Source organism: Callithrix jacchus, chromosome 17 (genome assembly GCF_049354715.1).
Source record: "Callithrix jacchus isolate 240 chromosome 17, calJac240_pri, whole genome shotgun sequence".
In the NCBI taxonomy this organism is placed as follows: domain Eukaryota; kingdom Metazoa; phylum Chordata; class Mammalia; order Primates; family Cebidae; genus Callithrix; species Callithrix jacchus.
In genome coordinates, this window is record NC_133518.1 from 14,690,224 (window position 1) to 14,717,885 (window position 27,662).

The 27,662-nt window shown below is 43.9% G+C and overlaps 1 protein-coding gene across 2 annotated transcripts in view; it reads right to left on the minus strand.

Moving 5' to 3' along the window:
- Nucleotides 1-27,662, minus strand: part of FNDC3B (fibronectin type III domain containing 3B) — a 373,196-nt gene that overhangs the window by 52,419 nt on the left and 293,115 nt on the right. For both annotated transcript variants that reach the window (XM_035277983.3, XM_035277984.3), the window contains exons 12-16: nucleotides 10,814-10,938; nucleotides 8,610-8,784; nucleotides 6,888-6,974; nucleotides 4,996-5,134; nucleotides 3,141-3,212 (exon numbers count right to left, since the gene is read on the minus strand). In XM_035277983.3, the coding sequence (XP_035133874.1) occupies nucleotides 3,141-3,212; nucleotides 4,996-5,134; nucleotides 6,888-6,974; nucleotides 8,610-8,784; nucleotides 10,814-10,938 (598 nt within the window). The remainder of the gene's footprint in view (nucleotides 1-3,140; nucleotides 3,213-4,995; nucleotides 5,135-6,887; nucleotides 6,975-8,609; nucleotides 8,785-10,813; nucleotides 10,939-27,662) is intronic.

Below are 27,662 nucleotides of genomic sequence, written 5' to 3' on the forward strand. Positions count from 1 at the left end.
ATTATCACCACAATTACATTTGCTATAAGGCTTGGATGTGGGAAACCAGACGAAACGTGCGGTTGGCATGGGAGGAGGGGTAGCAGACAAAGGACAGGGAGGAGCAAGCTATGAAAGGCTCCTGGTGTGAGGAGGCCTCAGGGGAGCCAGGCACAAGGCTACTTCTCGGCCACGAGGCTTCTGGCAAGTCTGGGGCAGCACGCAAGGGTGTCTCCCTGTTCCGATCTGCCTGAGCTCAAAGGAAGTGAAATCCCCTTGGAAAGACTGGGGCTTTGACTGTCTTCAAGGAGCCTCCCTTAAAAGACAACAATGCGGCCGGGTGCGGGTGGCTCACACCTGTAATCCCAGCACTTTGGGAAGCTGAGGCGGGCGGATCACGAGGTCAAGAGATCGGGACCATCCTGGCCAACACGGTGAAACCCTGTCTCTACTAAAAATTCAAAAAAATGAGCCAGGCGTGGTGGCGCGTGCCTGTAGTCCCAGCTACCTGGGAGGCTGAGGCAGGAGAATTGCCTGAACCTGGGAGGAGGCGGCTGCAGTGAGCCGAGGTCGCGCCACTGCACTCCAGCCTGTGCCTGGTTGACGGAATGAGACACTGTCTCGGGGGGAAAAAAAAGACAAAAATGCCTGAGGAACTGACAAAGACCAAACGCTCGGCATGACCCAAGTGATCCGACCACTTTTCGAAAATGAAGAGAGAAACAGGATCTTGAGGAGTATGTGTGCCCCGAGGCTGATGCTGTTGGAAGCAAGGGCACCCAGGGCTGGTGTCGGCTGCCTGCCTGACTCCCAGATCCGGGCCGCTGGGACGCTCTTCACTCCTCTGTCTTATTCCCACTCATGCTGTGTTTCTAGCTGACCACTTTACAAAAAGCCTTTTACGACATGAAGTTGCTTTAGGGGAAATACTTTTACACTATTCCCTGGTATTTTAAACAGAGTAACTTCCACAAATTCTCCCAACAGCTTATCAGTTTAGATTCACAATAAAGTTGTATGCACTAAGGCCATACGAAAAAAGGGAATAGTAAAGGCAATTATCCTGATATTAGGGGTCAAAAAAGCCTGTAACGATAAGGCACATGGGAGCAAGGATGAAAAGACACACTCACTCGCTCAGCCATGCAGTGGCAAAGTTGTTACCTGTTAGGTCCAGAATGGGCCCTATTTTCATTTGTCATCAGTAGCCGAAGGGAGCCATGATAATTCAAACCACTGTTAAATATTCACAATGAGCCGCTGCTGTACACATGACTTCTATCCTAGATGGGATTTTCTCACGCAGAAAACTTAAACCAGGTTTTTAGCACAAAATAGGATTTTATGTTTAGAACAGCTGTGCTCATCTCAAAAGAATTCTCATGTTTTCAGCTTCTAATAGGACCCAACAGACTTAAAAACAAAAAAATTCCGGGTGATTCTCATTGTACAAAATAAAAGCAAGCCACTGCTTGCTTGTAAAAGTTACAGCAATGTGCTCTTTGATTGTTTTTTTTGAGACGGAGTTTCGCCCTTGTTACCCAGGCTGGAGTGCAATGGCGCGATCTTGGCTCACCGCAACCTCTGCCTCCTGGGTTCAGGCAATTCTCCTGCCTCAGCCTCCTGAGTAGCTGGGATTACAGGCATGCGCCACCATGCCCAGCTAATTTTTTGTACTTTCAGTAGAGATGGGGTTTCGTCATGTTGACCAGGATGGTCTTGAACTCTTGACCTCATGATCCACCCGCCTCAGCCTCCCAAAGTGCTGGGATTACACCGTGCCCGGCCAATGTCCTCCTTTTTTGGCATAAACATGTGCCTCTTTTTAAATAACTTAATGGATCAGGCGCCGTGGCTCATGCCTGTAATCCCAGCCCTTTGGGAAGCCGAGGTGAGCAGATCATCTGAGGTTGGGAGTTCAACACCAGCCTGACCAACATGGAGAAAGCCCATTGCTACTAAAAATACAAAATCAGCTAGGTGTGATGGCTCATGCCGGCAATCCCAGCTACTCAGGAGGCTGAGGCAGGAAAATCACCTGAACCTGGGAGGCGGAGGTTGTGGTGAGCAGAGATTGCACCATTGCACTCCAGCCTGGGTAACCAGCAAAACTCTACCTCAAAATAAATTTTTAAAAATTCAAAAAAATTAATGATTAGAGGGATTATTACAGTGGTAAGATGACATGCCATTTAAAAAGTAAAAAGACTATATGTTTCTCTATTAAAGTTTAATGAATTTTATTAGAAAGAAAATCTTAGAATTTTTAAAAAGGCACCAAGGAATTTTATTTCTTATATTTGTCCCACTTTAATCCACCCAGAATGAACAGTAATAAATAACCTGACACAAATGACAATGACGTCGGAAAGACATTTTCTAAACCCGTTATAAAAGTGTGATTCTTGTCACTAGCCCACAATACCATATATTGTTTGTATTATGCATGGGAATTTGTAGATTACTGAACTCACCCCCTCCTCCCGTCTCACCTCAACCTTCCTGCTGATTGCTTCTGATACTAACTTTGCTTATAAGAATTTCCAGAAAAAGTGACAAGTTAGGAGATGAAAACACTAAATTTATCTGATCAGTTAGAAACTCTAGTTCAAAAAAAAGCCATAAAGGCCGAGTGTGATGATTCACGCCTATAATAATCCCAGAACTTTGGGAGGCCAAGCTGGGAGGACTGCTAAAGGCCAGGAGTTTGAGACCAGCCTGGACAACACAGTGAGACTCCATCACTATTAAAAATGTATCCTGTCTCATCTTCTGGGGCAGAAGAATCACTTGAGCCCAGGACTTTGAGACTGGAGTGGGCCATGTCTGTGCCCCTGCCCTCCAGCCTGGGTGACAGAGTGAGACTATGTCTCAAATCACTAAAACAAACCAAAGAAACAAAAACTAAAACTAAACAAAACACCAACAAATAAAAGACACAGAAAAACTTGTAAATAACACAGATGTTCGTTTCAAGCAGACTCTGATCTCTGGTGCTGTGTTTGAAACAGAAAACCTGCCACTATGTGATTCAAGTCTGTTTACTATAGTAACACTTCTATCTTCAAAATGGCTTTTCACTCTGTCTATAAAGATGTTTACTATGTTAGAAAATAGAGCCGGCTACTGGATTGGAATAAAACAACTGCCAGAAACTTCACCTTCAGAATTTCCATCAGTAATCTCCAGCAAGTACTTGAGGATTTCTGAACCACCATTGTCCTTAGGAGGATCTGGAAAACAACCACATGTCTTTTTAGTAATAAAAGGATATTGATTTTTCTCAGTAAACATCATCAGGACTCATAAAATCACATACCACTATACTGTCTTAATTCTAGGTCTGACCAACAGGCAAAGTAACTTATTTCACTAACTCCTTTGTTGAAAACAAACCATCCAACCAGGAATCTTTGCATACTATCAAATGACTCAGAGTTCTTAGATCTGGAAATGTCGAAGGGCTTTCGCATAGTGAAACGTGAACAAAACTCGGTACAACACGATCGAGTTGCTGAAATTACTTGAAGGTGATCTTTAGTATATTGGAGGATTTTCAATATAAGACGACATATTCATAGTTCGTATTTTTCTTACTCTTTTTATTTCACTTATTGTATCAGTGACCAGATTCTTTTGAGTGATGGAAAGGAACAAAAAGAGAAGTAGAAAATGTATTACAAAATAAGTAAAATATCCAAATGGAGTAAGTCCACTCTAGCACAGTTTCCTACCAACCAAACTTTACATCCCAGGGGAATGTGGTGTGAAACCAGAGGTGTAGGTCAATGAGAACCCCTGCCCCAGCAGACAGTCTGAGAAAGAAGGTTCTGGCTTATTACTAGAGCCCTAGGCACCCTGGGTATACAGTCTACCCATAACTCTGTGCCTGCGGGAATCTTACTCTCTCAGCAGAAAAACACATTCCTTGCAGTCTAATTTTGCAAAACGATAAAGAATGTCTATTATCAGTCAGCCACCTCTATATTCTTAGAAAATATAAGAGGACACTTCTCTAAAAAAACCTTAAGTTTACTTATATGTAGATTTAGAACATTCGCTTTCCCTCTCCTTTCACCTGGTATTTCCATTAATATACATATACTTCAGTAGTAGATATTTACAATAGTAATTATTAAGTTAAATATTATAGCATATAGCTAATGAAAGTAAAAAGTGTTGATGGAACTTTCCAGGATTCGAGAAAAAAGTTCTATGGTCTAGCAAAAAGCACATCTAAATTTTTATCGTTTCTCTGAATTATATCCATCTTTCAGGGAAACAGAAGTTCTAATAATTCTATCTCACAATTATTAGATAACTTCAAACTATGGTATGTCTCAGTGGTTGGTGTAATAATGTTTTAAATTCCCCTTATGTTACTTGAAGTAAAATCTTTATTCTAGATTTCATCTTTTTTTTTATATGACATTAGTAAAAATGGTATGCGTAACACACTCCTTATCAACTTTAATATAAAAGCTTCCCGAAGTTCAAGACTCTGGCTATACAACAAACAGCAACGAAAACAAAAATATCCCTCATTCATTGCAACTTAAACACTGTCCGTGCCAAAATTTACTTAACAAATCTAAATTCTGAAATTTATTTTCAATATTAACTTTATAAATCCAAATGTTCTATTAAATATTGCTAATTTTTTAAGGTTGAACTGAAGAAATGAATGATGCACGCAGAGCATTCAAATCAGTGCCTTAAAAACATAGGAGAAAAAATATGTGATACAGGAAAATCAGAAAGTACATGAGATACTCTTAAAAATCATCCATTTTAATTTCCACTAAAAGTTAATTTTTCATACGATTACATTTTAATGAAATTGTCCATTCCAATTTGTAGAATTCTCAGGATGTTTTTCACAGGTATATTCTGAACGCAGAAAACTTCTGCAAATAATGTCATCCATAATTTTTTTTTGGCTAGTCACTACTAAAATTAATCATTAAAAAAAACTCTGCCCAAAGGAAGAAAAACAGCAGCAGCAGCGAAACATACCCCATTTGACGCTGAAGCCATGAGATGTAACTGGGCCTTTGACAAGTGGTCTGGTAGGAGGTCCAGGCCTGTCAGGACTTGTCGTACAAACGAGGACTTCGCTCGGACAGCTCTTGCCTTCCATGTTAGAAGCAGTCAGCTAGAACACAACAGAGGAAACATTAGCATGCGTTAGTTATCAGGGATTATTCAATTAATGGTCACTCTTTAACAAGGTGAGATGAAGGGATCCCTAAAATCAGACACACACACAATTTTTTCTCTTTAAACTCAAGTACTGACTTAACCGTATTTATTCTAGAAATCATTTACTGTATAGTTGGTTATCAACAATTAAAAACAAAACCATAAGGTGGGCTTTAGCTAAAGACACTTTTACCCTTTCAAAAAGACAGCATAAAACAAGTATGTCGTCGCCTGGTTTGTATGGTTTTGTGGAAGGAAATATGGTGGTGGGGGAATCCATAAAAATGGCTCCACTTTGGCCGGGCACGGTGGCTCATGCCTGTACCAATCCCAGCACTTTGGGCAGCCGAAGCAGGCAGATCACAAGGTCAAGAGATCAAGACCATCCTGGCCAGCATGGCAGAACCACGTCTCTACTAAAAATACAAAACTTAGGTAGGCGTGGCTGCACGTGCCTGTAATCCCAGCTACTTGGGAGGCTGAAGCAGGAAAATAGCTTGAATCAGGGAGTTGGAGGCTGCAGTAAGCCGAGCTCACACCTCTGCACTCCAGCCTGGTGACAGAGCGAGACTCCATCTCAAAAAAGAAAAAAAAAAAATGCTCCACTTTTTAAAGAGTAGGGTAATGCCACCTTGTGGAGAAACGTTAGCAGTATAGCTATGTTCTCATAGTCAGCTTCGAGAATAAGGGTTAAAAAAATATGTTAAAAATTATCATTTCCACTGGCCGGGCACGGTGGCTCACACCTGTCATCCAAGCACTTTGGGAGGCCGAGGCGGGTGGATCACAAGGTCAGGAGATTGAGACCATCCTGGTCAACATGGTGAAACCCCGTCTCTACTAAAAATACAAAAATTAGCTGGGCATGGTGGCGCGTGCCTGTAGTCCCAGCAACTCAGGAGGCTGAGGCAGGAGAATTGCTTGAACCGAGGAGGCGGAGGTTGCAGTGAGCCGAGATTGTGCCACTGCACTCCAGTCTGGCGCCTGGTGAGACTCTGCCTCAAAAAAAAAAAAAAAAATAATTATCATTTCCTTCAAATAGTCACATACTGCACTGGATAATTTGGCAACTATTTATTGGGTGATTGCTATGTGCCAAATAACACCATTTGGTCCCCCAATTAGAGAAGAACATGTGGAATCAGAAAACAATCGTATCTTCCAAGATGCACACTTGCCATATTAGGAAATATGGAGCTGCAGCACATTGTTTTGGTGTCTTTGTGATCATAAAGTCATATTCACTTACTTGGCCACACACAGACCTACAGGAACATTAATGGTGGCTGTTAATGACCAAAGACCACCCAGGTGGGAAGGGGGTGGGTAATGAAGAGAAGATTAAAAACAAATGAGGAAAAATAAATGGCAGAAGAGCAAAGGAAAATGAAGAGCAAAGAGAAGTCTGATTAGAAGGAGAAAGGCGTGGAGTGCAGGCGAGTGATGGGTGCACTCCAGAACCTGGTGTACACCTCCCAGGTGAGGGCACCTGGCCATGCTGTACATGCAATTTATGACAGCACATTAGGATGACTTTTATGCTCAAAAGTTGGTTTTAAGACTAAAGCACGTGTGCACTTTATAAATGTTACTTTCAAAATGTAAAGTGCATTTTTTAACCTGTAGCGTCAATCTGACATGGTAAATGGTGAAATATAAAACAGTTTCATTTTTCAGCGGTACAGGTAGCGAAACGACTGACTCACCCTGAATTTATACTGTGTGCTTCTTTTGAGATTTTTCACAGTACAGGTTAAATCCTCTCCAGTGTATTTTGGGTGGAAAAGGTTATCCTGAAAAGGCAAAGCCAGGAAGAAACATCAGTCTCAAAAATTCTGGGCATTAAATACCTTCCTTTGAATGTGGGATTTTTATCCTGTCGTCATCAGCAACAGGCCAAAGGAATGTCAGCTACTGCAAAAGAGAAAAATCAGAAGCCCAGACTACTGTGGATAGCACTTGAGCTTTAAATAAAAATTCATCTCCATCACACCGTAATTTCTCCTGGGTCCGGTCAAATTTATTGTGACAAAGGAGTCAAGCACTTTTTGAAAACACATTTAACCTTTTTAATGTTGTCATGAAAAAAGCCCTTTGTACTGAGGTCTTTACTATCAAGCTGCCATGTGCTACGCAGTAATGTGTGGCTGAGCTTCCTGACCACACAGTGCCCTCTTCTGGCCAAGAGAGAAAGGACAGCTTAGATGGGAAAGGGCATAATCCTTTAGGAGGGCAAGCATCCCACTCAAAGTTGAATCCAGGAAACTCATTCAATAGTTCTATCTCTATTATTCGATCGTTCACTCATCAAAATACTACTCAGCCCCTTCTCTGCGCTGGGCTGACCTCCAGGCTCTAAGGATTCAGCACTGCCCAAGAACTTTTAGAAAGGCCTTGCCCCACAAGCAGCTTGCATTGCAGTAAGAAAAGACAATACAGAAAAGCCCCTACGTATGTCACGTGGCGTTAAGTGCTATGACAAAAACTAAAACTAGGTAAGAAGGTATGGTGGTGGAACTAGTGACGGCTTTCTACAGCTGCTGGAGGTAAATATGGTAGCCACATGTGGCTCTTTGAATGTAAATTTATTACAATTAAAAACAGTACTGTGGTCCAACAAGCCCTATGTCAGAGGCTTGAGAGTCACAGGTATACAGGTGCCACCATACTATATGGCACAAATTCTAAAATATTTCCATCACTGCAGAAAGTTCTATTGGACGGTGCTGTTCTACAGGGTGATCAGAAAAGGACCATCCAAAGAGATGACATTTGAGAGTGGACCTTTAGGAAATGAGGGAAGGCAGGCAAAGATATCTGGAAGGGCATTCCGGCCAGAAGGCAGGAACTGCAAAGGCCGTGAGGCCACAGCAGACGTGGTGTGTTTCAAGAACAGACTAGAGGCTGATGAGACTACAGGGAAGGAAGGAGGACGGTAACGGAGAACACAGTCACACAGGACCTTGTGGCCATTGTGAGACCCAGGCTGTGTGTGGAGAACAGACTGTAGCCTAGTAAGGATGAAGTCGGGAACATTAAGTGGCGATAATCCAATAATCACGTTGTATTATTGCAACAATCCAGGGGCGAGATGAAGGTGGCTCATAAGAGAGTAGCAGCTGTGGAGATGATAAAAAATGGTTCGTTTCTAAATAATTTCCAAGGAAGATTCGAAAGGATGTTTCTGTCTGATTATATATGGGGTCAAGGATGACTCCAAGGATTTTTGCTTCCCCAGCTGAAAGGATGGAAATGTCATTTACAGAGATGGGAGAGAACAGGCTGCTGTTGGTCGTGGTGGTGACAGGCATCGAAATTAAGAGTTTGGTTTTGAACTTCTGCAGCGAATCTACTTTCACAGTGCCCTGCAGCTATAACAATGTTGATTTCTACAAAACACCGAGAAGCATAAAATCTGCAAAACTCACATTTTCATCCTCCTGAATTTCCAAGGTGTAAGTGATCACCTCCTCGGGTGAACAGCCCTCTGGTTTACTCCACTGCAATGTGACCCATGTGATGCCAGCTCGAACCAGCCTTGGCGCAGAAGGCATCTGAGGGATGTTTCCTAATGTGTAGCACACCACCTCTTGGCTGTAACCACTGCAGAGAAACAAAGTGAGGCACACAGCTAGAAGCATGTGAAGAGGCTTGGCGTTTTTAAAAGAGGAAGGCTCAGCAGGCACACTATCCAACTTAGTCTAGCAAAGCCAGGCAAGGATCCTTTGTGTGATATTCCCTGCAATCACCCTCAGCTTCCCTATCCCCCCACCAGCGATCTTCTAGACACACACATCAAGTCACAGGACAATACACAGTTGGCTCTCTGTATCCCTGGGTTCCACATCTTGAGTCCACGTGAATGAAGTGATGTGTAGGCATTATATTGGATATTACAAGCAAGTTAGAGAAGATTTAAGGAGGGAAGGATGTGTGCAGGTTATAAAATACTAGGCCTTTTTTTTTTTTGAGACAGAGTCTCACTCTTTCGCCAGGCTGGAGTGCAGTGGTGCGATCTCGGCTCACGGCAACCTCCACCTCCCGGGTTCAAGCAATTCACCTGCCTCAGCCTCCCGAGTAGCTGGGACTACAGGCGTGCACCACCATGCCCAGCTAATTTTTGTATTTTTAGTAGAGACATGGTTTCACCATGCTGGCCAGGATGGTCTTGATCTCTTGACCTCGTGATCCACCCACCTCAGCCTCCCAAAGTGCTGGGATTACAGGAGTAAGCCACTGCACTCAGCCTAGTATGCCACTTTATATCAGGGACTTGGGCATCCATAGATTTTGGTATCCATGGCAGGGAAGTGAGGGAAGTCCTGAAACCAATCCCCTGTGGAAACTGAAAGACAATTGTACTTAAGAATTCATTTCCCCGCTCCCAGCAGTTTGGGAGGCTGAGGTGGGCAGATCATGAGGTCAGGAGATGGAGACCATCCTGGCTAACACAGTGAAACCAGTCTCTACTAAAAATACAAAAGGAGCTGGGCATGGTGGCATGCGCCTGTAGTCCCAGCTACTCTGGAGGCTGAGGCAGGAGAATTGCTTGAACCCAGGAGGTGAAGGCTGCAGTTAGCCGAGATCGCGCCACTGCACTCCAGCCTGGGTGACGGTGTGTGATTCTGTCTCAAAAAAGAAAAAGAAAAAGTCCCCCCACCTTCTCCCAAAAACACTGGACAGAAGTCATAGCATAATGCAATGTTTATCAATTTATGGGTCAAGGAAGCTTCAAATCAATGTGAGCAACAAATATTGGTGGATGACATAAATGTTTTACCAATATATACAAGTGCTGTTTTTCCAAAGTTTGCGGATGCTTCCAATTCTTTTAAAAAATCTTGAGCCACAGAAGGCTTTATCAGTATGACTTTTTCAACCAGTGAACTCTACAATTATAATGGCTACCATGGTGGCGGAGGCAGGTCTGTAAAACTTTGTGATGTTAAAAAGCCTCTTTAGGTTGGAAAGAAGGTTGGAGACCACCGACGTGCAAAACCTTTAAGAAGATTTCAACAAGCAGTGATGAAAGAAAAAGATTTTTCCCTTAATCAAGAGTCACCCTGCAAGTGCAATTGAAACGTGGCCTTTCCAAAGCCTCTTTGGTCAATTGATACCTTACAGTACACGAGTTCCTGCCTTTCTCATACAGCCTAGAGGCCTGCAGAGGCCTCCAAGACAGTCCAGGTTTTCTCCAATTCTGTATCCGCCCTGGGCTTAACAACAATGGCTGGCCCAGCAGCAATTTCTTTGTACCCGGAAACTCTCACATAATTGAAAAAGGGCAACTGAATGAAGGGCTTGCTAAAGTGATAAAGAGAAAAAGGCATGTGATCTAAAAAAAGTAAAGCCCCAAGAGGAATTCCTTTCAATTCCTTACTGCTACCTTTACCTTGATTCTTAGAGGCCTGGTGGGGTCTTCACAATACAGCTTGCAAGACTGCAGAGGCCATAGTGACATTCACCAGCTTAGAGGGGGCCTTCACCCCTCAGATTAGGGTTCCCTCCTAGAAAACCTCAAGTTGATTTAGTGTGGAGGCGGTGGGGTTCCTCATGCCTTCCAATGACGTACAAGAAGGCTCAAGGTCACCATCCAAAGGCTGAAGGGCAGGAGGGCAAGGAAATGTCATACCTGGTGCCAATGTCGTTTCGAGCAGCCAGCCTGAACGTGTACCCCATTGCCGGACAAAGCTTTGTCAACTTGCAGTGTTTCTGGCTCCCAAAGAAGCACTGTCTGAAACCACTGTTCCTTTTTCCCTAAAAGCAAACAGTGAAACCATGTACATACTTTTTTAAAAACCAGATAACCCTAAACAAGCGAAGGAGCATCTTGAACATCTTGAATAATTGTTTAATGAGCAATAGTTTGAATGAATAAAAACAACACAACCTTATAGGGAAGTGTCCGTGTTGCCAATAAAGTATTCTACAATGAAATCTCATCTCTGACATAAAGGCACTACAGAAAATTCTGTCACTGAGACAGGCAATTCTCAATGACATTCTGCGGTGTATATATAAAGTGGTTTTTTGGTTAACAAAATCAAATAGGGTCCTTTTAGGCACAAGATGATGCTCCAGTTAAATATCACAATTTCTAAGATCCTCTTCCTTAACTGGATTGGCCCAAACTTCCCGGTGTGATCAACCAGAAGTCTGACTGCATCCACACAGAGGTCTCTGGCTCTGAAAATACACAGCCTTTCCCAGTAAACTCCTGAGCACATAAGGACCCATCTATGCAGCTGAACGTGCCATACAAAGCCTTCTCTCCAGCTATATCCCTCGTGCCATGCAGTAGCCTCTGATACCATCGAGAGTACATTCTAGTGATGGTGAGCTGCTTCTTCGCTGATCACTGACACTAGTCACAAACCTTCGAGTCATCTTGTCCACATCTGCTTTCCCCCAACAGTGCTTTGGACAAACTGGGAACGCAATCGAGGCTTGCAGAGTTGAAGTGAATGTCTGATGAGCAGTTGGAACATTCGTTGAATTAATCTATGTATATTACAGTCACTCCAAGTTTCTTGTCAGGCTAGAAATATATTTTGAATGCCTTCCTAACCTTACATGATACTTCTGATTCCTTGAAGTAAAAATAAAATACTTTAATGGGGTCTCGTAATAGGCCCACAAGTAAGAAAAAAGCCTGATCGCCATACTCTGAGGCATATCAGCAGTTTGCCAGAACATTTCCTACCCATAATCCACATTATCTTCTATCTTATCCATGTTCATGCAAAAGAAAACCATATGCTAACACTGAATGGATCTTAGCATTCTAATCGGAGGGGCCCAGGGCCTTAAGCAATCTGTCTGAAGTTCTCTATTTTATAAAAAACAAAGCAAGCACATTTTTCACGTAAGCAAAGTTAAGTATCTCCTTCCTTTAAGCAGGCCTCCAAACACCACTAAAACACATTCTAGGTGAAGTTTTCATAAAAATAAAATGAACACACCACTAGCTTGAATGTCACTAGGGTGAACATCTTAAAAACAACCACACCATGTCACCCTCCTCAGACAAACTCCTTCCCAGCCCACCTCCTTAAGCCAGGTAGCGCCTTTCCCAATGGAAGGGAGCAGAAGTTCTAATGGTCTTTAAGACTGCAAGTTCATTTTACCAAGGGTTCAAAGTGCATTCAGATGCAACCTGGCGGCAGAGCTGGGGGAGCCCGGCGAGTAAAGCCTAGCATTTCCCGGTTGCTCCCTGTGTGGCGGGCATGACACGCCCGCACGCTTACTTCGAGCTTGAGTGTGAGGTTGAGGAAGATGATTTATTCATATGCATACACTTGCATAATGACGTCCAGCACCCGATTACACGCTATGGGAGCCCTGGTATGTGTCACATCCATTTCAGGCTGTAGCACGAGCTACCTTCTTTCCTCCTCTATTTCTGAACTCAGAGTAAACAGTGCACGAAAGGCACATCCTGCTGCAGCGGAAGCTCTCATCCCTTCCAAATCCCAAGCTGGCTCCCTTTCAATGTCTTATTTTCCCATTCCTCTATTTGGTCTGCTTTCCCTTTTCCTTGTGCTTAGAACTATAGCCAGTTAAAAAAAAAGTCAGTCTGTTTCTTACTAGATTAATTTGCTTTGGTACAGTAGAAACCAGACTGTTTGTGGCTCAAATGAGAAAAAGAGTGAGGAGGCTTCAAAGGGGAGCAATCGACTTTTAAGAGAGCCAGAGCACTCAGGCTCACTAAAGAATTAGGAGAAGGGACACTGTGTGACCTTCCAGACATGTTCCTATATTGCAACACTTAAAAAAACTCTACTTGTGAAAGAAGTGAAAACGTGAGGAAGTAATGTAAGTAAATGTGAAGCAGTAGTAATAATATTAAGAAATCTGGCCAGGCGCAGTGGCTCACACCTATAATCCCAGAACTCTGGGAGGCCGAAGTGGGTCGATCACTTGAGGTCGGGAGTTCAAAAATAGCCTGGCCAACATGGTGAAACCCCATCTCTACTAAAAATACCAAAAAATTAGCCAGGCGTGGTGGCAGACGCCTGTAATCCCAGCTACTTGGGAGGCTGAGGCAGGAGTTTTGCTCGAGCCTGGAAGGCAGAGATTGCAGTGAGCCAAGATGATGCCACTTGTGCTCCAGCCTGAGTGACAGAGTGAGACTGTCACATAACATAACATAACATAACATAACATAACATAACATAACATAACATAACATAACATAACATAGGTATCTGGAAACAAATAAAATTAATGTTCACAAAGGTCACTGCAGTACAAAAGCGATCTACAGCTGAGAAATCAACACGTGCACTGCAGAAGGCATTGGCTCTGCTATCCGACGGCACACAGCCATCATGCTGCCCTGTCTGCTGCGCCAGGCTCTCAGATGGCTCTGGGGTTTAAGCATTAGAGTTAGTCCATGTTCAAAGGCATAGAAGATTTGGAGAATCTGTTCTTAAAACAAAACAGGCCCCAGGTTGCAAACAGCATTTATAAACAAAATATTTTCCTGTTCTTGTTGACAAAAATGAGTTTCAAAAGGGGGGCGGTGGCTAAAGCTTTAGAAAACTGAAAGATTCCTATGAACTTTCGTAGGAGTGATAAAGTGAATGTTTATCATTGTTTACCAGAAGTTAAATATGTCCAAACCATGACTGTCAGTTAAGTTTCAGAGATGGTAAATGACAACTTTCCTATCTTACAGGTTGTTTTGCTCCAAGATATTTTGAGAGATTATAATCAACGGCACGTTCTCTTTTTTTAAAAATCTAATTTAGACCATAGGATTACGGAGATATGTTGACTTGGCTTCAGAAACTTAGTTTTTAATCATTTAAACTCAGCCTTGTTCCAAGGTCCCTAGTAAAACATGGTTCTAACAGAGAAGGATAACATCATGACACTTTCAGGCCTGTTGTCATCAATGACCTGGTCAAATGCCGGCAGCAGGGACAGCCATGGCCCAGGCACAATCCTGGCCAGCCTCAGCTGATAGGCCACTTGTGGTGTGTCACACAGAGGAGAGGAAGAGCTTGCAAAGGGGCTGCCAAGGCCTGGGAGTCGGCTGGTCCGTAGGAGAGGGCTGGGGGAAGAGATTCCTAGCAGCACTCCATTTCTCTGAGCATTGGTGGGTCAGGTTCACAGCACCTGAGCAGTCAGGACCAGAGCCTCTAGGATGAGATTGGAGTTCCTGTTCTCGGTGGAGGATAGAAAAGACACTTTGCCCGAATTAGAGAAACTGGTCAGGGCCCACACCGCTGGTCATTCTGGAACAGACTTAGCCACTGGGCTACTGACCTCATTTGACATGAACCAACATAACCCCAGCCATGTCCTGGCCTAACTTTCTACTGCCCGCGTCTGTGAGCCAAAAGAGGGCAGATTTTCAGGGTTCACTGGCTTGTTTCCATTTTGCAATCCTGGGCATGCCCAGATAGATGCCTGTTTCTGCAGCTCCGACCGAGTTCATTCAAGGGCAAGGTTAATCTTTACTAGAACGTGAAGAAATCTTGGAGTACAGACCAACCGTGTGCAGATAAACCTCGAGGTGCTCAATTTGGCACAGGGTGAGGCATTACAAACCTGGGCTGTTTCCTTTCCCAAGCCGACTGTTCCTCTTCGCACTCAACCTAATTTAACAGTTCTTGCTTATCTATCTTCCTTCCACACCCAGACCTGGGCTCAGAGCACCAAGTCATCACCCTGGGGAAATGTTTTCCAACCAGGGACCAGGGTGTTTGTCAACCACTTCTGGTCAAAACTGCTCTCCAGGAAAGGACCTGGCTCACCAGCAAGTCGACTCATATTCACAGCACACATCAAATCAGCGCTTCCCGGGCCTGGGCTCCCAGCTCTGCCTCTTTCTCCCTTCTCATCATTGAACAGAAATACATTGTGTATTATCCACATTCCAGACACCAGTGGATTGGCTTACTCTCTGTTCTGTCCAGTGTGCCCTGGGCAGCCCTGTCCCTGATGTCATCATAACTCATACTTAACCACAGAGTTCACCTGCCCGAAGTCAGACACCTCATTTATCTGAACCTGGGCAAGTGCCTCTTTCATTTCCAGGTTCACATACTAAAGGGAGTCATCATCCTGCGGGGAAGTCCCGGCCTAATAATTCTTAGGACACTATATACTCTATCAGTGTCTTCCTCCCCTGCACCTCATCCTCATTCTCACTCACTTTTTAGAACGGTCATGCACTTTGGTTTCAAGTCCTAATAATAAGGGGAGTCTAGATGTTGTTTTTGTTCCTACAGGGTCCTCCTAGATTCTGAAGAATGGCAATAACCTCCAACTTTCTGCCAGACTACAAAAGGTCCCAATCACAGAAAAACACAGGCAAGAGGAGGGAGCTTGGACAGTATACAAACAGCACTATGTGGCTGCACAGCAGAGAAGGATGAATCCCTGGAAACATTTCCAAGACGTGAGAAATATTCTTCGTAAATATTCTACTTTTTTTTTTTTTTTTTGAGACAAAGTGTCTCACTCTGTCATTCAGGGTAGAGTACAGTGATGCAAACAGACCATAACTCACTGTAGCCTCAAACTACGGGGCTCAAGGGATTCTCCTGTCTCAGCCGCCTGAGGAGCTAGGATTCCAGGCATGCACCACCACACCTGGATAAATTTTCAATTTTGCTTTTTGGTAGAGATGGGGTCTGTGTTGCCCAGGCTGATCTGAAACCCCTGGCCTCAAGCTATCCTTCCACCCGACCCAGGCTCCCCAAAGTGCTGGGATCACAGGCAGGAGGTATCATGTCCAGTTCTGCCATTCTTTAAGATGAAATTGGAGGATATATTATAAACAGAAAAGCTTTTAAATATTTTAAGGAACATTTTTTCTTTTAGTCCCTTACTACCTACTTCTGGAACATTTTTCCATTTCTAATTTGTAGTTTAAAAATGAAAACTAACTGTTAAAGATTTTATTTTCATTTTTCTTAATTATCTTTTTTTTAAGACAGAGTTTTCCTCTTGTTGGCCAAGCTGTGGTGCAATGGCACAATCTCGGTTCACTGCAATCTCCGCCTCCTGGGTTCAAGCAATTCTCCTGCCTCAGCCTCCCAAGTAGCTGGGATTACAGGTGCACACCACCATTATAGGCCCAGCGAATATATATATATATTAATAGAGACAGGGTGTCACCATGTTGGCCAGGCTGGTCTTGAACTCCTGACCTCATTGACCTCCCAAGTGCTGGGATTACAAGTGTGAGCCACTGCACCTGGCCAAAGGTTTTAAATATATTTATTTATATTCCCTTAAAAAAATAAAAAGCAAAACACTTTGCTGCACTATTGTGAGTCATCTGAGGGAACAGAACACATGATGCTGCTTTTCAAGTACAACTGAGGAAGAGATATTAACTCGAGATAGTCTGTTCGGGTTCCCTGCCCTCATGACTAAGGGGGCAGGGAGAATGATCTCTTCCTCCATCTGCTGAGAAGATTGGTATTTGAGAGCCTTTGAGGCACGTCCCACTGGCGGCTCAGTAGCACTGGCTATGAGGTCTGAGGTCCATCCTGTCACTGCATTTCTGGGTACACATTTTTCCCCCCTCTTCTTGTCTGGAGAATACTCAGAAGAGAATCAGGGATAGGAAAAAAAGTTATGTTGTACTTCTAAAGCATGTGGCCTTATATCTAACAGTCTTAGGCTATTTTACCTAAAACACTGCTATGTGCTATACAAAGATAAAGAAAAAAATATTTTTAATAGTTACTCAGTACCAAACAAAATCAAGAGAAGACTTATATCACAAGTGATTATTTTAAACATGAATTCTCTGATTCTCTATCCATTGAGAAACAAAGTCTACATCCGTTTCTTTCCCTTGAGCGTGGGTGGTCTTGTGACTCTCTTACAACCAAAAGACTGGAGTAGAAATGAAACCACGGCTGGGTCTGGAAAGGTTTTACAGCTTCTGACTTTTGCTGGGACACTCGATTTTCCATTGTGACTACCCGGAAGCTGCCACACTGTGTGGGAGCCCCAGGCCACGTGAAGAGCCCCAGATAGGTCCAGTCCAAAGTGAGCATCGATGCTAGACTTGTGAGTGAAGACACTGCCAGAAGATCCCTGTTCCCCAGCCACTCAGCCCTCGCCACTGAAACTCCAGACATGACGGACAACAGAGAAGCCACTCCCCACTGCCCTATCCAACTCCCGATCAGAATCCATGAGCATAAGAAAGCCTCTCGGTTTTGGGGTAATTTGTTATGCAATATTACACTTAGCTATTCTGATGTCTGTGTATGTCTATAGCATAAACTTTTACCCCTCTGAATTTCTGTACACTTTTATAAATTCGTCCTACACCGTAAACAGCCAGGATGTCTGGCTGGGCACGGTGGCTCACACTGGTAATCCCAGCACTTTGGGAGGCTGAGGTGGGCAGATCGCCTGAGGTCAGGAGTTTGAGACCAGCCTGGCCAACATGGTAAAACCCTGTCTCCACTAAAAATAATATTAACACAAAAATTAGCTAGGTGTGGTGGCACATGCCTGTAATCCCAGCTACTTGGGAGGCTGAGGCAGGAGAACTACTTGAACCTGGGAGGCGGAGGCTATGGTGAGCCGAGACTATGCCACTGCACTCCAGCCTGCCAACAGAGAAAGAGCCTGTCTGGTCAAGAGTCTGTCTCAAAAACAAACAAACAAACAAGCAAAAACCCAAACCAAAATAATTGTCTAACATATGATGGGTCCTATTTTTTACATGCACTTAGTACATGCCTTTCCTTTCAAAGCCATCCACCAAAGTCAGGGCCTTTTTGAATAATTTTAAAAGCTCTTTTTGCACAGGCTGAAAATAGAACCAGACTCCTAGATGATAAAGATCAACCAAAATTGCCAATCAACGGCTATGCAGTTACTTCATCTTGCAGAATCACGTTTAGATGGAAATGAGACTTTTAATATTGCTATCCCAAATTTAGAGCACTCTGGGGAGATTTTTAAATACAGACACGCAATGGTCTTTGGGGGACAGTTTAGGTATAGCATGGCCTAAAACCACAAGAGTCAGCCAGTAAAATAACATATCGAAGGACTTCCTCAGGGAACCAGCTTTCCACCTCTCTCCCTGGACATCTGTTTACAAACATGTAATGGAACAGAGCTCCAGTAGAGAAACTAATTTACAGATGGTCTACCTACCTGAAAACCGGCAGCTAAGTATATAAAAAGTATTCGATGAGGTTTGTAAATGCAACTCATTTTTAAAGTTTAAGTAGGTTTACAAATATATTTGTGTTGAGTGGTAAAAGTGTGTAGCCGAAAGACTGAAAACAGCAAGAAAAGAACTTTTCAAGTCAATTTTTCTTCTTTACTTAGTATCCCCATAAAGCTTTCCTCTGTATTGGGGAAGATGAATGAATCCTCAAAATGGGTTGGCTTCCCATTAAGGAACACAATCCATGGCCGATTCTATACATGTAACTCACACACATCCCAATGAATTCAGGCTTCAGGGTTTTCCTGCCCGTGCAATTCTGCAGACAGTAGGGGCTGTGGCTGCTCTGGCTAAGACTGCTAATTACCCTGGCACTAACAACACCGGGAGTGGGTATTTCCCGCACTACTGGCACTGACAGATGAAGTTGGCTGATACTTTCAACTGCCTTTAAATTAATAGATTGGAAACGATACTTCCTGTTCCTCATTATAGCCACGTTATTCCTGGCACAAGATTAAGATTGGCCAACCGAGGATGCTGCAATTCATGGTGAACTTGCTCCCTTTGGTCTTGTGACTTACTCTTCCTGATGTTTTCTTGATATGTGCTCTCTTTCCACCGTCCCCCTTCTCTTTCAGATTTATTTATTATTCTTATTATTTTTTGTAGGGGGAGGACAGAGTCTCACCCTATTGCCCAGTGGTGTGATCATGGCTCACTGCAACCTCTGCCTCCCAGGTTCAAACGATTCTCCTGCCTCAGTCTCCCAAGCAGCTGGGATTATAGGCATGCGCCACCATATCTGGCTACTTTTTGTGTTTTTAGTAGAGACAGGGTTTTGCCATGTTGGTCAGACTGGTCTCGAACTCCTGACCTCAGGTGGTCTACCCGCCTCGGTCTCCCAAAGTGCTGGGATTACAGGTGTGAGCTATCATACCCGGCCTCTTTCAGATTCTTTCAAAGCCACGCCTGCTGCCTTCTTGATAACTGTCTGCTAAATAAATTCCATGAATTTGGTTATCAGTTGCCATGTGCTTGTGACCCATGGCTGCTGAAAATCCAGACATGGGCTGAAGGATCCTGGGCTGGCCATTCTCTGTTAACAGTATCGTTCAACCTGTCAGAAACAGTAGTGATACATAAAAAATAAGGTTGCACTTGCCAACTAAACCACAGCCAGGCTCTAAGATTTAGTCTGCTAGAGCGTCTATATTTAGAAGTTGTTCCAGCACCGGCTGACCCTAGGCAACATCAAAGATAAATGTTGGCTTTGGAAATAAAAGAGCATGTATGTGTCCAGCATAACCATATATAAAAGGCCCCGAACAGGGAGGGAGGGACACTCCCCATTTGGGTGGACTCAGGAGTCCCTCCTGCCAAACCCCACTCTTCCCCCAGGGACGCCTCTTTTATTTTACTGTACATTCTATCACTGAGGATGTTTCAAAGGTAAGGAAGGGGGTGGGATGGTTTGTGGTTCTGTTACCAAATCAACGGGGAGACACTTTACCCCTCGGCACACTAGTTTTTCTGTGAGGGGGAGGCCTGGCTGCCTGAAATAGCCAACGGTGATCACTAGGTTTTCCAGTGTAAACAAACACACAAAGAAAACTTTCCACCCAGGCGCTGTGGTTCACACCTGTAATCCCAGCACTTTGGGAGGCCGAGGCGGTTGGATCACAAGGTCAGGAGATCGAGACCACCCTGACCAACACGGTGAAACCCTGTCTCTACTAAAATTAAGAAAAAAAAAAAATTAGCTGGGTGTGGTGGCACATGCCTGTAGTCCCAGCTACTCGGGAGGCTGAGGTAGGAGAATCGCTTGAACCCGGGAGGCAGAGGTTGCAGTGAGCCAAGATCACGCCACTGCACTCCAGCTCTGTCAACAGAGCAAGACTCCGTCTCAAAAAAAAAGAACGAAAGAAAACTTTATCTATTTCTCCAAACATTGAGGTTCATCTGTCGCTGAGAAGATTGATGTGTTAAGACTGTCTCAGGGAGCGGGGAGGAAGGGAGCAGAGGGCCTGATTTCAGATCAGGCTGTTAGTACTATTTACAAATGAACCAAGGGATGGATGGGCTTGGTCCATTCACCTAGTCAAGACTCAAGGTAGTCTTCTTTCAGCTGGCGATAAGGAGCCGTGACAAAGGTGAGTTGAGAAATCAGATGTCAGGAACTAAGACGGGATTTATAATTAAGCCTCAGCAAGAAGCTCGACATCAAGTTAGCGTCTCAAACACATGACCCCATCACGTACACATGGGAGAAATGGTAAAAAAGAAGGCAGAGAATCTGCTGTAGGTGTGTGGATGCCCGAGACTGAGGTCCCTAAAAAAGGGGGCTCCTTTTTTAAATTATTTCTTTTTTGTTTGTTTCCCTCTTTTTTCAAATATTTGACCTTCTGAAGGGCGGCTGCTTTTAACCATGAAGTGGTACCTAAGACACCTCTGAGTTATTAAATCCTTCCTGGCTTAGTTTCCTTCAATCGCAGCTACAGTGGGGCAGCAATTCTCTTGGTTTTCTAAAAATACCGCAAGACGTGGCGGCAAAGGTCCATGATATGCTGAACAACCACCACTCTGCCAGGCCATGGAGTTGGCTCAGGGCACTCATGTGAAAGATGGTCTCTGATGGACAGAGCCAAAATGAACCGAGGACCCCGCTTTCCAACCCCCACAGTCACCAAGAATGACCAAGGTGCATGTGGGCCTGGGCACGCGAATGAAAGCAGACATTCCTGGTTTCTGTCATTGGACCAACCAACACACCATCCAACATAAGGCAGGTGGCACCTTAGAGAGCCAAAGCCAACCAAATTCTCAAGGAGCTCTCTTCATCCATGCCGTGGGAGCCAGCAAGTTCCGTGCTTGTGGCTGCTCCATCCCCTCCGTTCTCAGAACAGTTGATATCTAACCAGAAAAGATTTGTGCAGATTCACTCAGAAGCACTACAAGAGACCATCCATATGAACTCCTCAACACTTGAGCTAAGAAGAGTCTGGTTGATTAATCTCTTACTATCTTCTACGGGGCCAACTGAATCCCCAAATGTTCCTCCTGAATGACACAGATGTCCAAGAAGCTGCAATCTGGGGCTGGCCACTTGCTTTGGGAGGTTTCTGTGACAGGACTGTGGGCCGCCTGGCCTGCCCTGACCTGCTAATGGCTCCCCAGAGACACGTGCTCTACCTGCTGCTGACCTTTTCTCCTCTCTCGGCTTCTAATTATGCTTCCTCTGATTTCTGTGGCATTTATTTCATTCTTAGTCCACTGTGTTTTACAGCTGTGTTGGCTCAACAGTCACCAGGGAAACCAGATGTGAACTTCCTTTTGGGCTAGCTGAGTCACAATTGAGGAAGGTTTTTGGGAACTGCAACAGTCACATTCCCACAAAGCTCTTTTTCTGGTTATTCTGTATATCCCCTGCATGTCACGTCCAGAAGTTAGGCTAAGAGCAAACTAACATCCATCAGCAGCATTGACATCCGCTTTTACTGAGTTCAAACAAGTGACATAAACCTCAGGGCTCTTCTTTAAGTTCCTGACAGAAGAATGTCATATTCCTAAGACATGATGGTTCTAATTGTTGACTCTCCCTACCTCAGATCTCAGCATCTGCTTAGATAAACTTACACCAACAATACGGAACAATCACTACATTGAATCGGCTGTTGCCCAAGTTAACTCCTTCAATCTTAATGTACCTGTGAGAAAACTCACATCGTTCTTCAAGTAGACAGGCCGAGGCTAATGCATTAAATTATCTTATTGGGGTACCATGAGTAACTACAAACTGTTATGGTTTGAATGTGTCCCTATGTTCATGTGTTAGAAAATTAATCCCCAGTGCAACATGTTAAGAGGTGGTCATTTATTTTTTCCTTCAAAAGGTGATTAGGTCACAAAGGCTCTATTCTCACAAATGCATTAAGGCCATTATCACAGGAGAGGGGAGTCTGTTATCATGGGAGAGGGTTCCTGATGAAAGGATGAGTTTGGTCCCCTTCCTTCTCCAAGCTTGCGCTGTCTTACCCTCCTGTCTGTGGGATGACACAGCAAGAAGGCCCTTGCCAGATGCAACTCCTTGACCTTGAACTTCCCAGCCTCCAGAATTGTAAGGAATAAATCTGTTCTTTATAATGCAATCAGTCTCAGGTATTCTGTTATAGCAGCAAAACATGGACGAAGACAGAGACAAAGCTGAGACTACTAATTCAGGTTTCTTTAGATAAACATCCTAACACTGAAAGATACCATCAATATGAATCCATGCCACATATTCAAAGCAAGTTCTTAGGAGACTTGTATTTGTTCTGACAGTTGTAACAGCCCCAGTTAATAGTCTATATGGTTCAAATTAAAAGAATATCTTAAGGCAGAACTTAAAACAAGCCAAGCTTGCATAAATACTTCCTTTATAGAACCAATTTTTTCTAAAATAAAAAGTTCTTACTTGACCCTAAAATTCACCCCTTTACTCAAGTTTTCAAGGAAAAGGCCAGATCATAATCTATTTAGAAACCTTAAGAAAGACTGGAAAGAGGTTTCTAGGTGTTTTTCCTTAAAAGCCCTTTCCTATCTAGAGCCCACTATATCCTCAATCTTTCTCCCACAGCTTCTTGAAGAGAAAAACTTCCACCTCCACTAGATAGTAGTATGTCATCAAGAAGAGCAGCAGGGCTGAGCATAGTGGCTCACAGCTGTAATCCCAGCACTTTGGGAGAGGGAGCCAGATCACCTGAGGTCAGGAGTTCGAGATCAGCCTGGCCAACATGGTGAAAGCCCGTCTCTACTAAAAATACAAAAAAATTAGCCAAGCCTGGTGGTGGGCACCTGTAATCTCAGCTACTCGGGAGGCTGAGGCAGGAGAATTGCTTGGACAGGGAGACAGAGGTTGAAGTGAGCCAAGATCATGCCATTGCACTCTAGCCTGGGCAACAAGAATGAAACTTCATCTCAAAAAAAAAAAAAAAAAAAAGAGGGGGGAGAGAAGCAATGCAAGGTCAATGTATCTTGGAAGGGTGCCTATCAAAAAGACACGTAGTCAAAGGGATTAGCATGGGTGTGGCCCACAGGTGGAGTATCTCAAGTATGATGTCCACCTTGCCTCCCTCAGGGATTCTCCCTTGTGGAAAGAACCTATACCTTGAAAAATCTAACAACTAGCCAATGTTTTGCTGTTAAACAAGCTCCTTTTTAGGAGCTTCTGACCTGCTTTTCCTACCCATCAGCGTGACAAATGCCTGTAGATTAAAATGTAAACATGGGGTGAAGTAAATAAAATAAAATATGTAAAATGTGATGTGACTCATCTAACGTTCAAGTGAAAAAAACCTGAAAATGACCTTCTGCCTTTCTGCTAATAATGGGACAGAGAAAAAGCAGCAAAAAAAATCTACAAAAATTAGGGGTCAGTTCTCAAACCCCATGGTTCTAAATACTAAATCTCTTAAGTCACCACAAGGGAACTTGGCAAGGAATGGCCACGCCTTCTCAAGTAATAAAAACTGACTGGTTTCAGGTGAAAATCGAAACCAAAGGCCACAGCTGAAAAGCCAATGACACCTGTAAATTCCGTTTTTAGTTGCTGTTGCTGATGTCGTAGTCACAGTAACTTCCTGCATCGATTTAAAAATTGAAGTGTTGCCTATTAGTTATTAATGGAGAAGTAACAGGCAGTTAACCCTCGTATAGAACTATTAATAAGTAATTTCCCAGTGAATTCTATGCAACGGTGATGTAAAATTAATGACAATGAATTTAAGAGGCGAGAAATGGTGTATCAGATCTCCCCTGTACTGTAACACGTTTCTGTTTTCCATTCCCCATTAGGACTCCACCTGCCCTGGTACTTCAGAGCCCAGCATACAGTTAGCTACTGATTAAGGTGGATCTTCCCAAGAAGGTCAGCTCAGCACAGCATTCCTAGTCTCAGCAGAAATGAAGGCTGCTGCTCTTTATCCATGAAAATCTTTTTTTTTTTTTTCCCAAGATGGGGTTTCACCATGATGGCCAGGCTGGTCTTGAACTCCTGACCTCAGGTGATCCACCCACCTCAGCCTCCCAAAGCGGTAGGATTACAGGCGTGAGCCACTGCTCCTGGCATGAACGTCTTTTTTTAAGAGGCTTGAAAACTGTGCTTGATGCCTGTCTTCTTGATTTACTAACACTTTCAAAATTTCACTCTAGTCATTTTATTGGAATGGTGACTACAAACGACAAAAGACTGAAGTGTCTGGAACTCTAATCCATGCGGTTACACTGTAATAAAAACACGGGGTTTCAGGGGACACCCAGACACCAGCGGTCACATACATGGAGATGAGGCAACCTCACAAAGTCATGATTCTCAGCCCAGGTGCCAGAGCAGAGACAGGGACGAGTGCTATGCCTGAACACAAGCTTCTGCTCACAAGTTTGAGCGGCACTGTCTCACTCTCAAGCAGTGATATGTGTTTCGGCGCACCTCACAAACTTTCTGCAATCTAAGTTTGTCTCTGCAGCCCGCTGTTGACAGACAGGCTTATGGGTGTGTGGCTGGAGCAGATATCCTTGAAGAGGAGAGGAGGGGAGAGCTGCTGCTGTTAGAGAGGGGAGGGTTGGGGAAGGGGTGATGCCAGCAAAACATCCACTTCCCATTCGCCTGGCTCACCGCCTTCCATTAAGGCAGTGTCTGGAAATCGTCCTGGTACCAGAAAGATGCATCTGCACAAGCTGCAGAAACTACCAGCACAGGCTTCAGAAGGACGTCAAGAGCCCCATGTGTCTGTACTTCCTGCAGACCCGACACTGTTCTCCTGGTTGTATTTTTGCTTTTCCTTCTTGAAGCTAAGGCCTATATAGCATAGGAACATGGAACCCAAAGATCAACCCAAGTAAGCTACTCTCAAGAGGGCTACCGATCCTCAACTTAGCTCCAAATTTAGAAACATAGACTGCCAGACTGTTCCATCCGAAACTTCACTTCTGAAATGACAGCATGAGCAGGAATGAACTGGTTACCACTGCTTGAATTCGCACTGCCAGGAAACCCGACAGCACCATTTTTACATCTTTTTAAAGGGATGGGAAATGAGAGGGGTATCACACAAAGCAAAGGAGCTACTGGACAGAACGATTTGAGAAGCATATGGTACAGTGTGTTTCATTCGGGTGGACGTGTGCTTTTACAGCTACGGCAGCTCTCCCCGTTATCTTAGTATGTATGTCTCAGGTCCCTCGTGGGACAAGGTGCAATGCGGAGCACTGAGGAGCGTGCTGCATTAATGCTGGAATAATTAACGACAACCGTGAAAATGATTCCAAGTAGTCTGCTGTCAGATGAAACAATGCTAAATACTCTGTTTTGTGAGAGCATAAGTAATACAAATGCACAAAAGCTGGTGGGCTAATCTATTCACCCTTTCACAGGTGGAAAAACACTAAGGAGCAGAGCGGTCAAACTGCCAGCATAAAACTCAGAACAGAACCCGTTTTTCCTAATCTCCATGTTCTTTCAACTGTCCTCTCCGGCCAGGGAGCTCACTGCACCCAAGGGCAAGGGAGCTCCTTAGAATTGAGGGTGCAGGGGATGGCTAGAAAATGGACAGTAAGCCAGAGACTGTAAAAGGATTCCTGTGTTGGCAAAAGACCCGTGGTGGATGACATTCAATTAACCTGGAATCTTCAGCAAAGCTCAACAGAGCTGATACCAGCGTGAATTTGAAGTTCGGAGAGAAAAAGCGGTAAGAAGAGGGCAGAGAATTAAGAAAGATGAGAGGAAAAATTGGAAGGAGATCAAGTAGGACAAAGGCAGAGAGCAAAACCCAGCCATTTAACATTTTTTGACCGCCAGCCTGCAATGGACCATGCTGAACATAAAAAGTCATCAGATGTGGCCCATCCCTTTTCAGCGGAGGCTGTGGCACCCTCCTCTCAGCATCATCAGCCAGGACACTCTCATTTCAAATTTTAAGGGAAGGGACCAGCAACTGAGCCACCATTACCATTTCCTGCAGCACCCAAGTTTTCTCTGGAGGTTTCCCACTGAGGGATGTATTCAATTTCTTTGGCCTTCCTTAACTTAGGAGCTCATGGTCCCAGGCAGAGCAGCAGCAAAAAAAACACAGATGCATATGCACGCACGAGTGTGCGCACACATATACACACAGTGCCCTAAGAAGGTATCTGAAAAAAAAGATGCCTTTTCTTTGCTGGTAAACTCTGTCTCAATATAAAACCTCAAGACATGAGAAAAAACATAAGGTGAGTGCAACAAATCAACTAAAAAGAGACTTTCATTAACTGGTCACCTGTCCTTCCAAAGCAGGGGAGATGGGAAGATGTTACTGTATGCTCACAGGTCCTCTGAGTTTCCTTCCAACATTCCTGACTGCCTAGGAAAACCTCTAAGAGCTAGAGAGGTGGTTTCACTTTCTAATTAAACCACCTTAAGATGAAATCCATCTCATCTGTAGAGTGTACAGGTTAGGGCTGAGATTTCACCAACCTGCACGTACAAGCTATTCAAAAGGATCCTAAGAACAATAGACGGTTGTTTTTGGTAACTTGGAACTCTAGCTGCTCAGATGCAACCCAGATGGGAAAATATGCTTCTGCAGAAAGTGATGAAGGACCTCTCTTTCGCAGCAACATTTCATCATGAGAACTCCATCCAGTTTTCATTGTACATTTGGTTAAAATATTTTTCCACACTTGCCAAGTCACTTTTTGCCTAAGTCCACATTCTAAATCTTTCAATCCCTCCAAATTTAAGTCACAAAGACTAGTTAACTTGCATTTCTCCCCAAATTCCACATTTCTTATTCTGAAAATCCTTCCCCAATTTCTCAACCAGAGAAAGATAGAATAAAGTGGGGACAGGTGAATGCGGAAATGAAAGGCTTCTACATCGAGTGTTTCCTGTCTGTGTGCAGAGTTAGCTAGGCCAGAAATGCACTGGGTCACCCGTTGGCACACAGTGGCTTTGAGAATAAGGACACTCCACCATCCAACGGCCTCTGGTGACATGAACAGCAAGGAGGGCACCTAATACAGGATGTGCTAACCCACAGGGCACTCACGCATGGGTAGAGCGTGACTTCTATGTACTGCTCTGCTCTCGGAGGCCACTCAACAATGCAACACCAGAGTACACATGTGGCATTCAAACAGGAAAAGCAAATTATGCTTTCCAAGCTGCAGTGTGCTTTACCTTATCAAACCATCTGAGCAGTCAAGAGGACAAAGTAGTCCATTTCTAATACAAATTATTGGCTGGCTAGACACTGGAGATCCAAAATAGGTAAGACCTCATTTTTTTTTTCTTTCAGCAGCA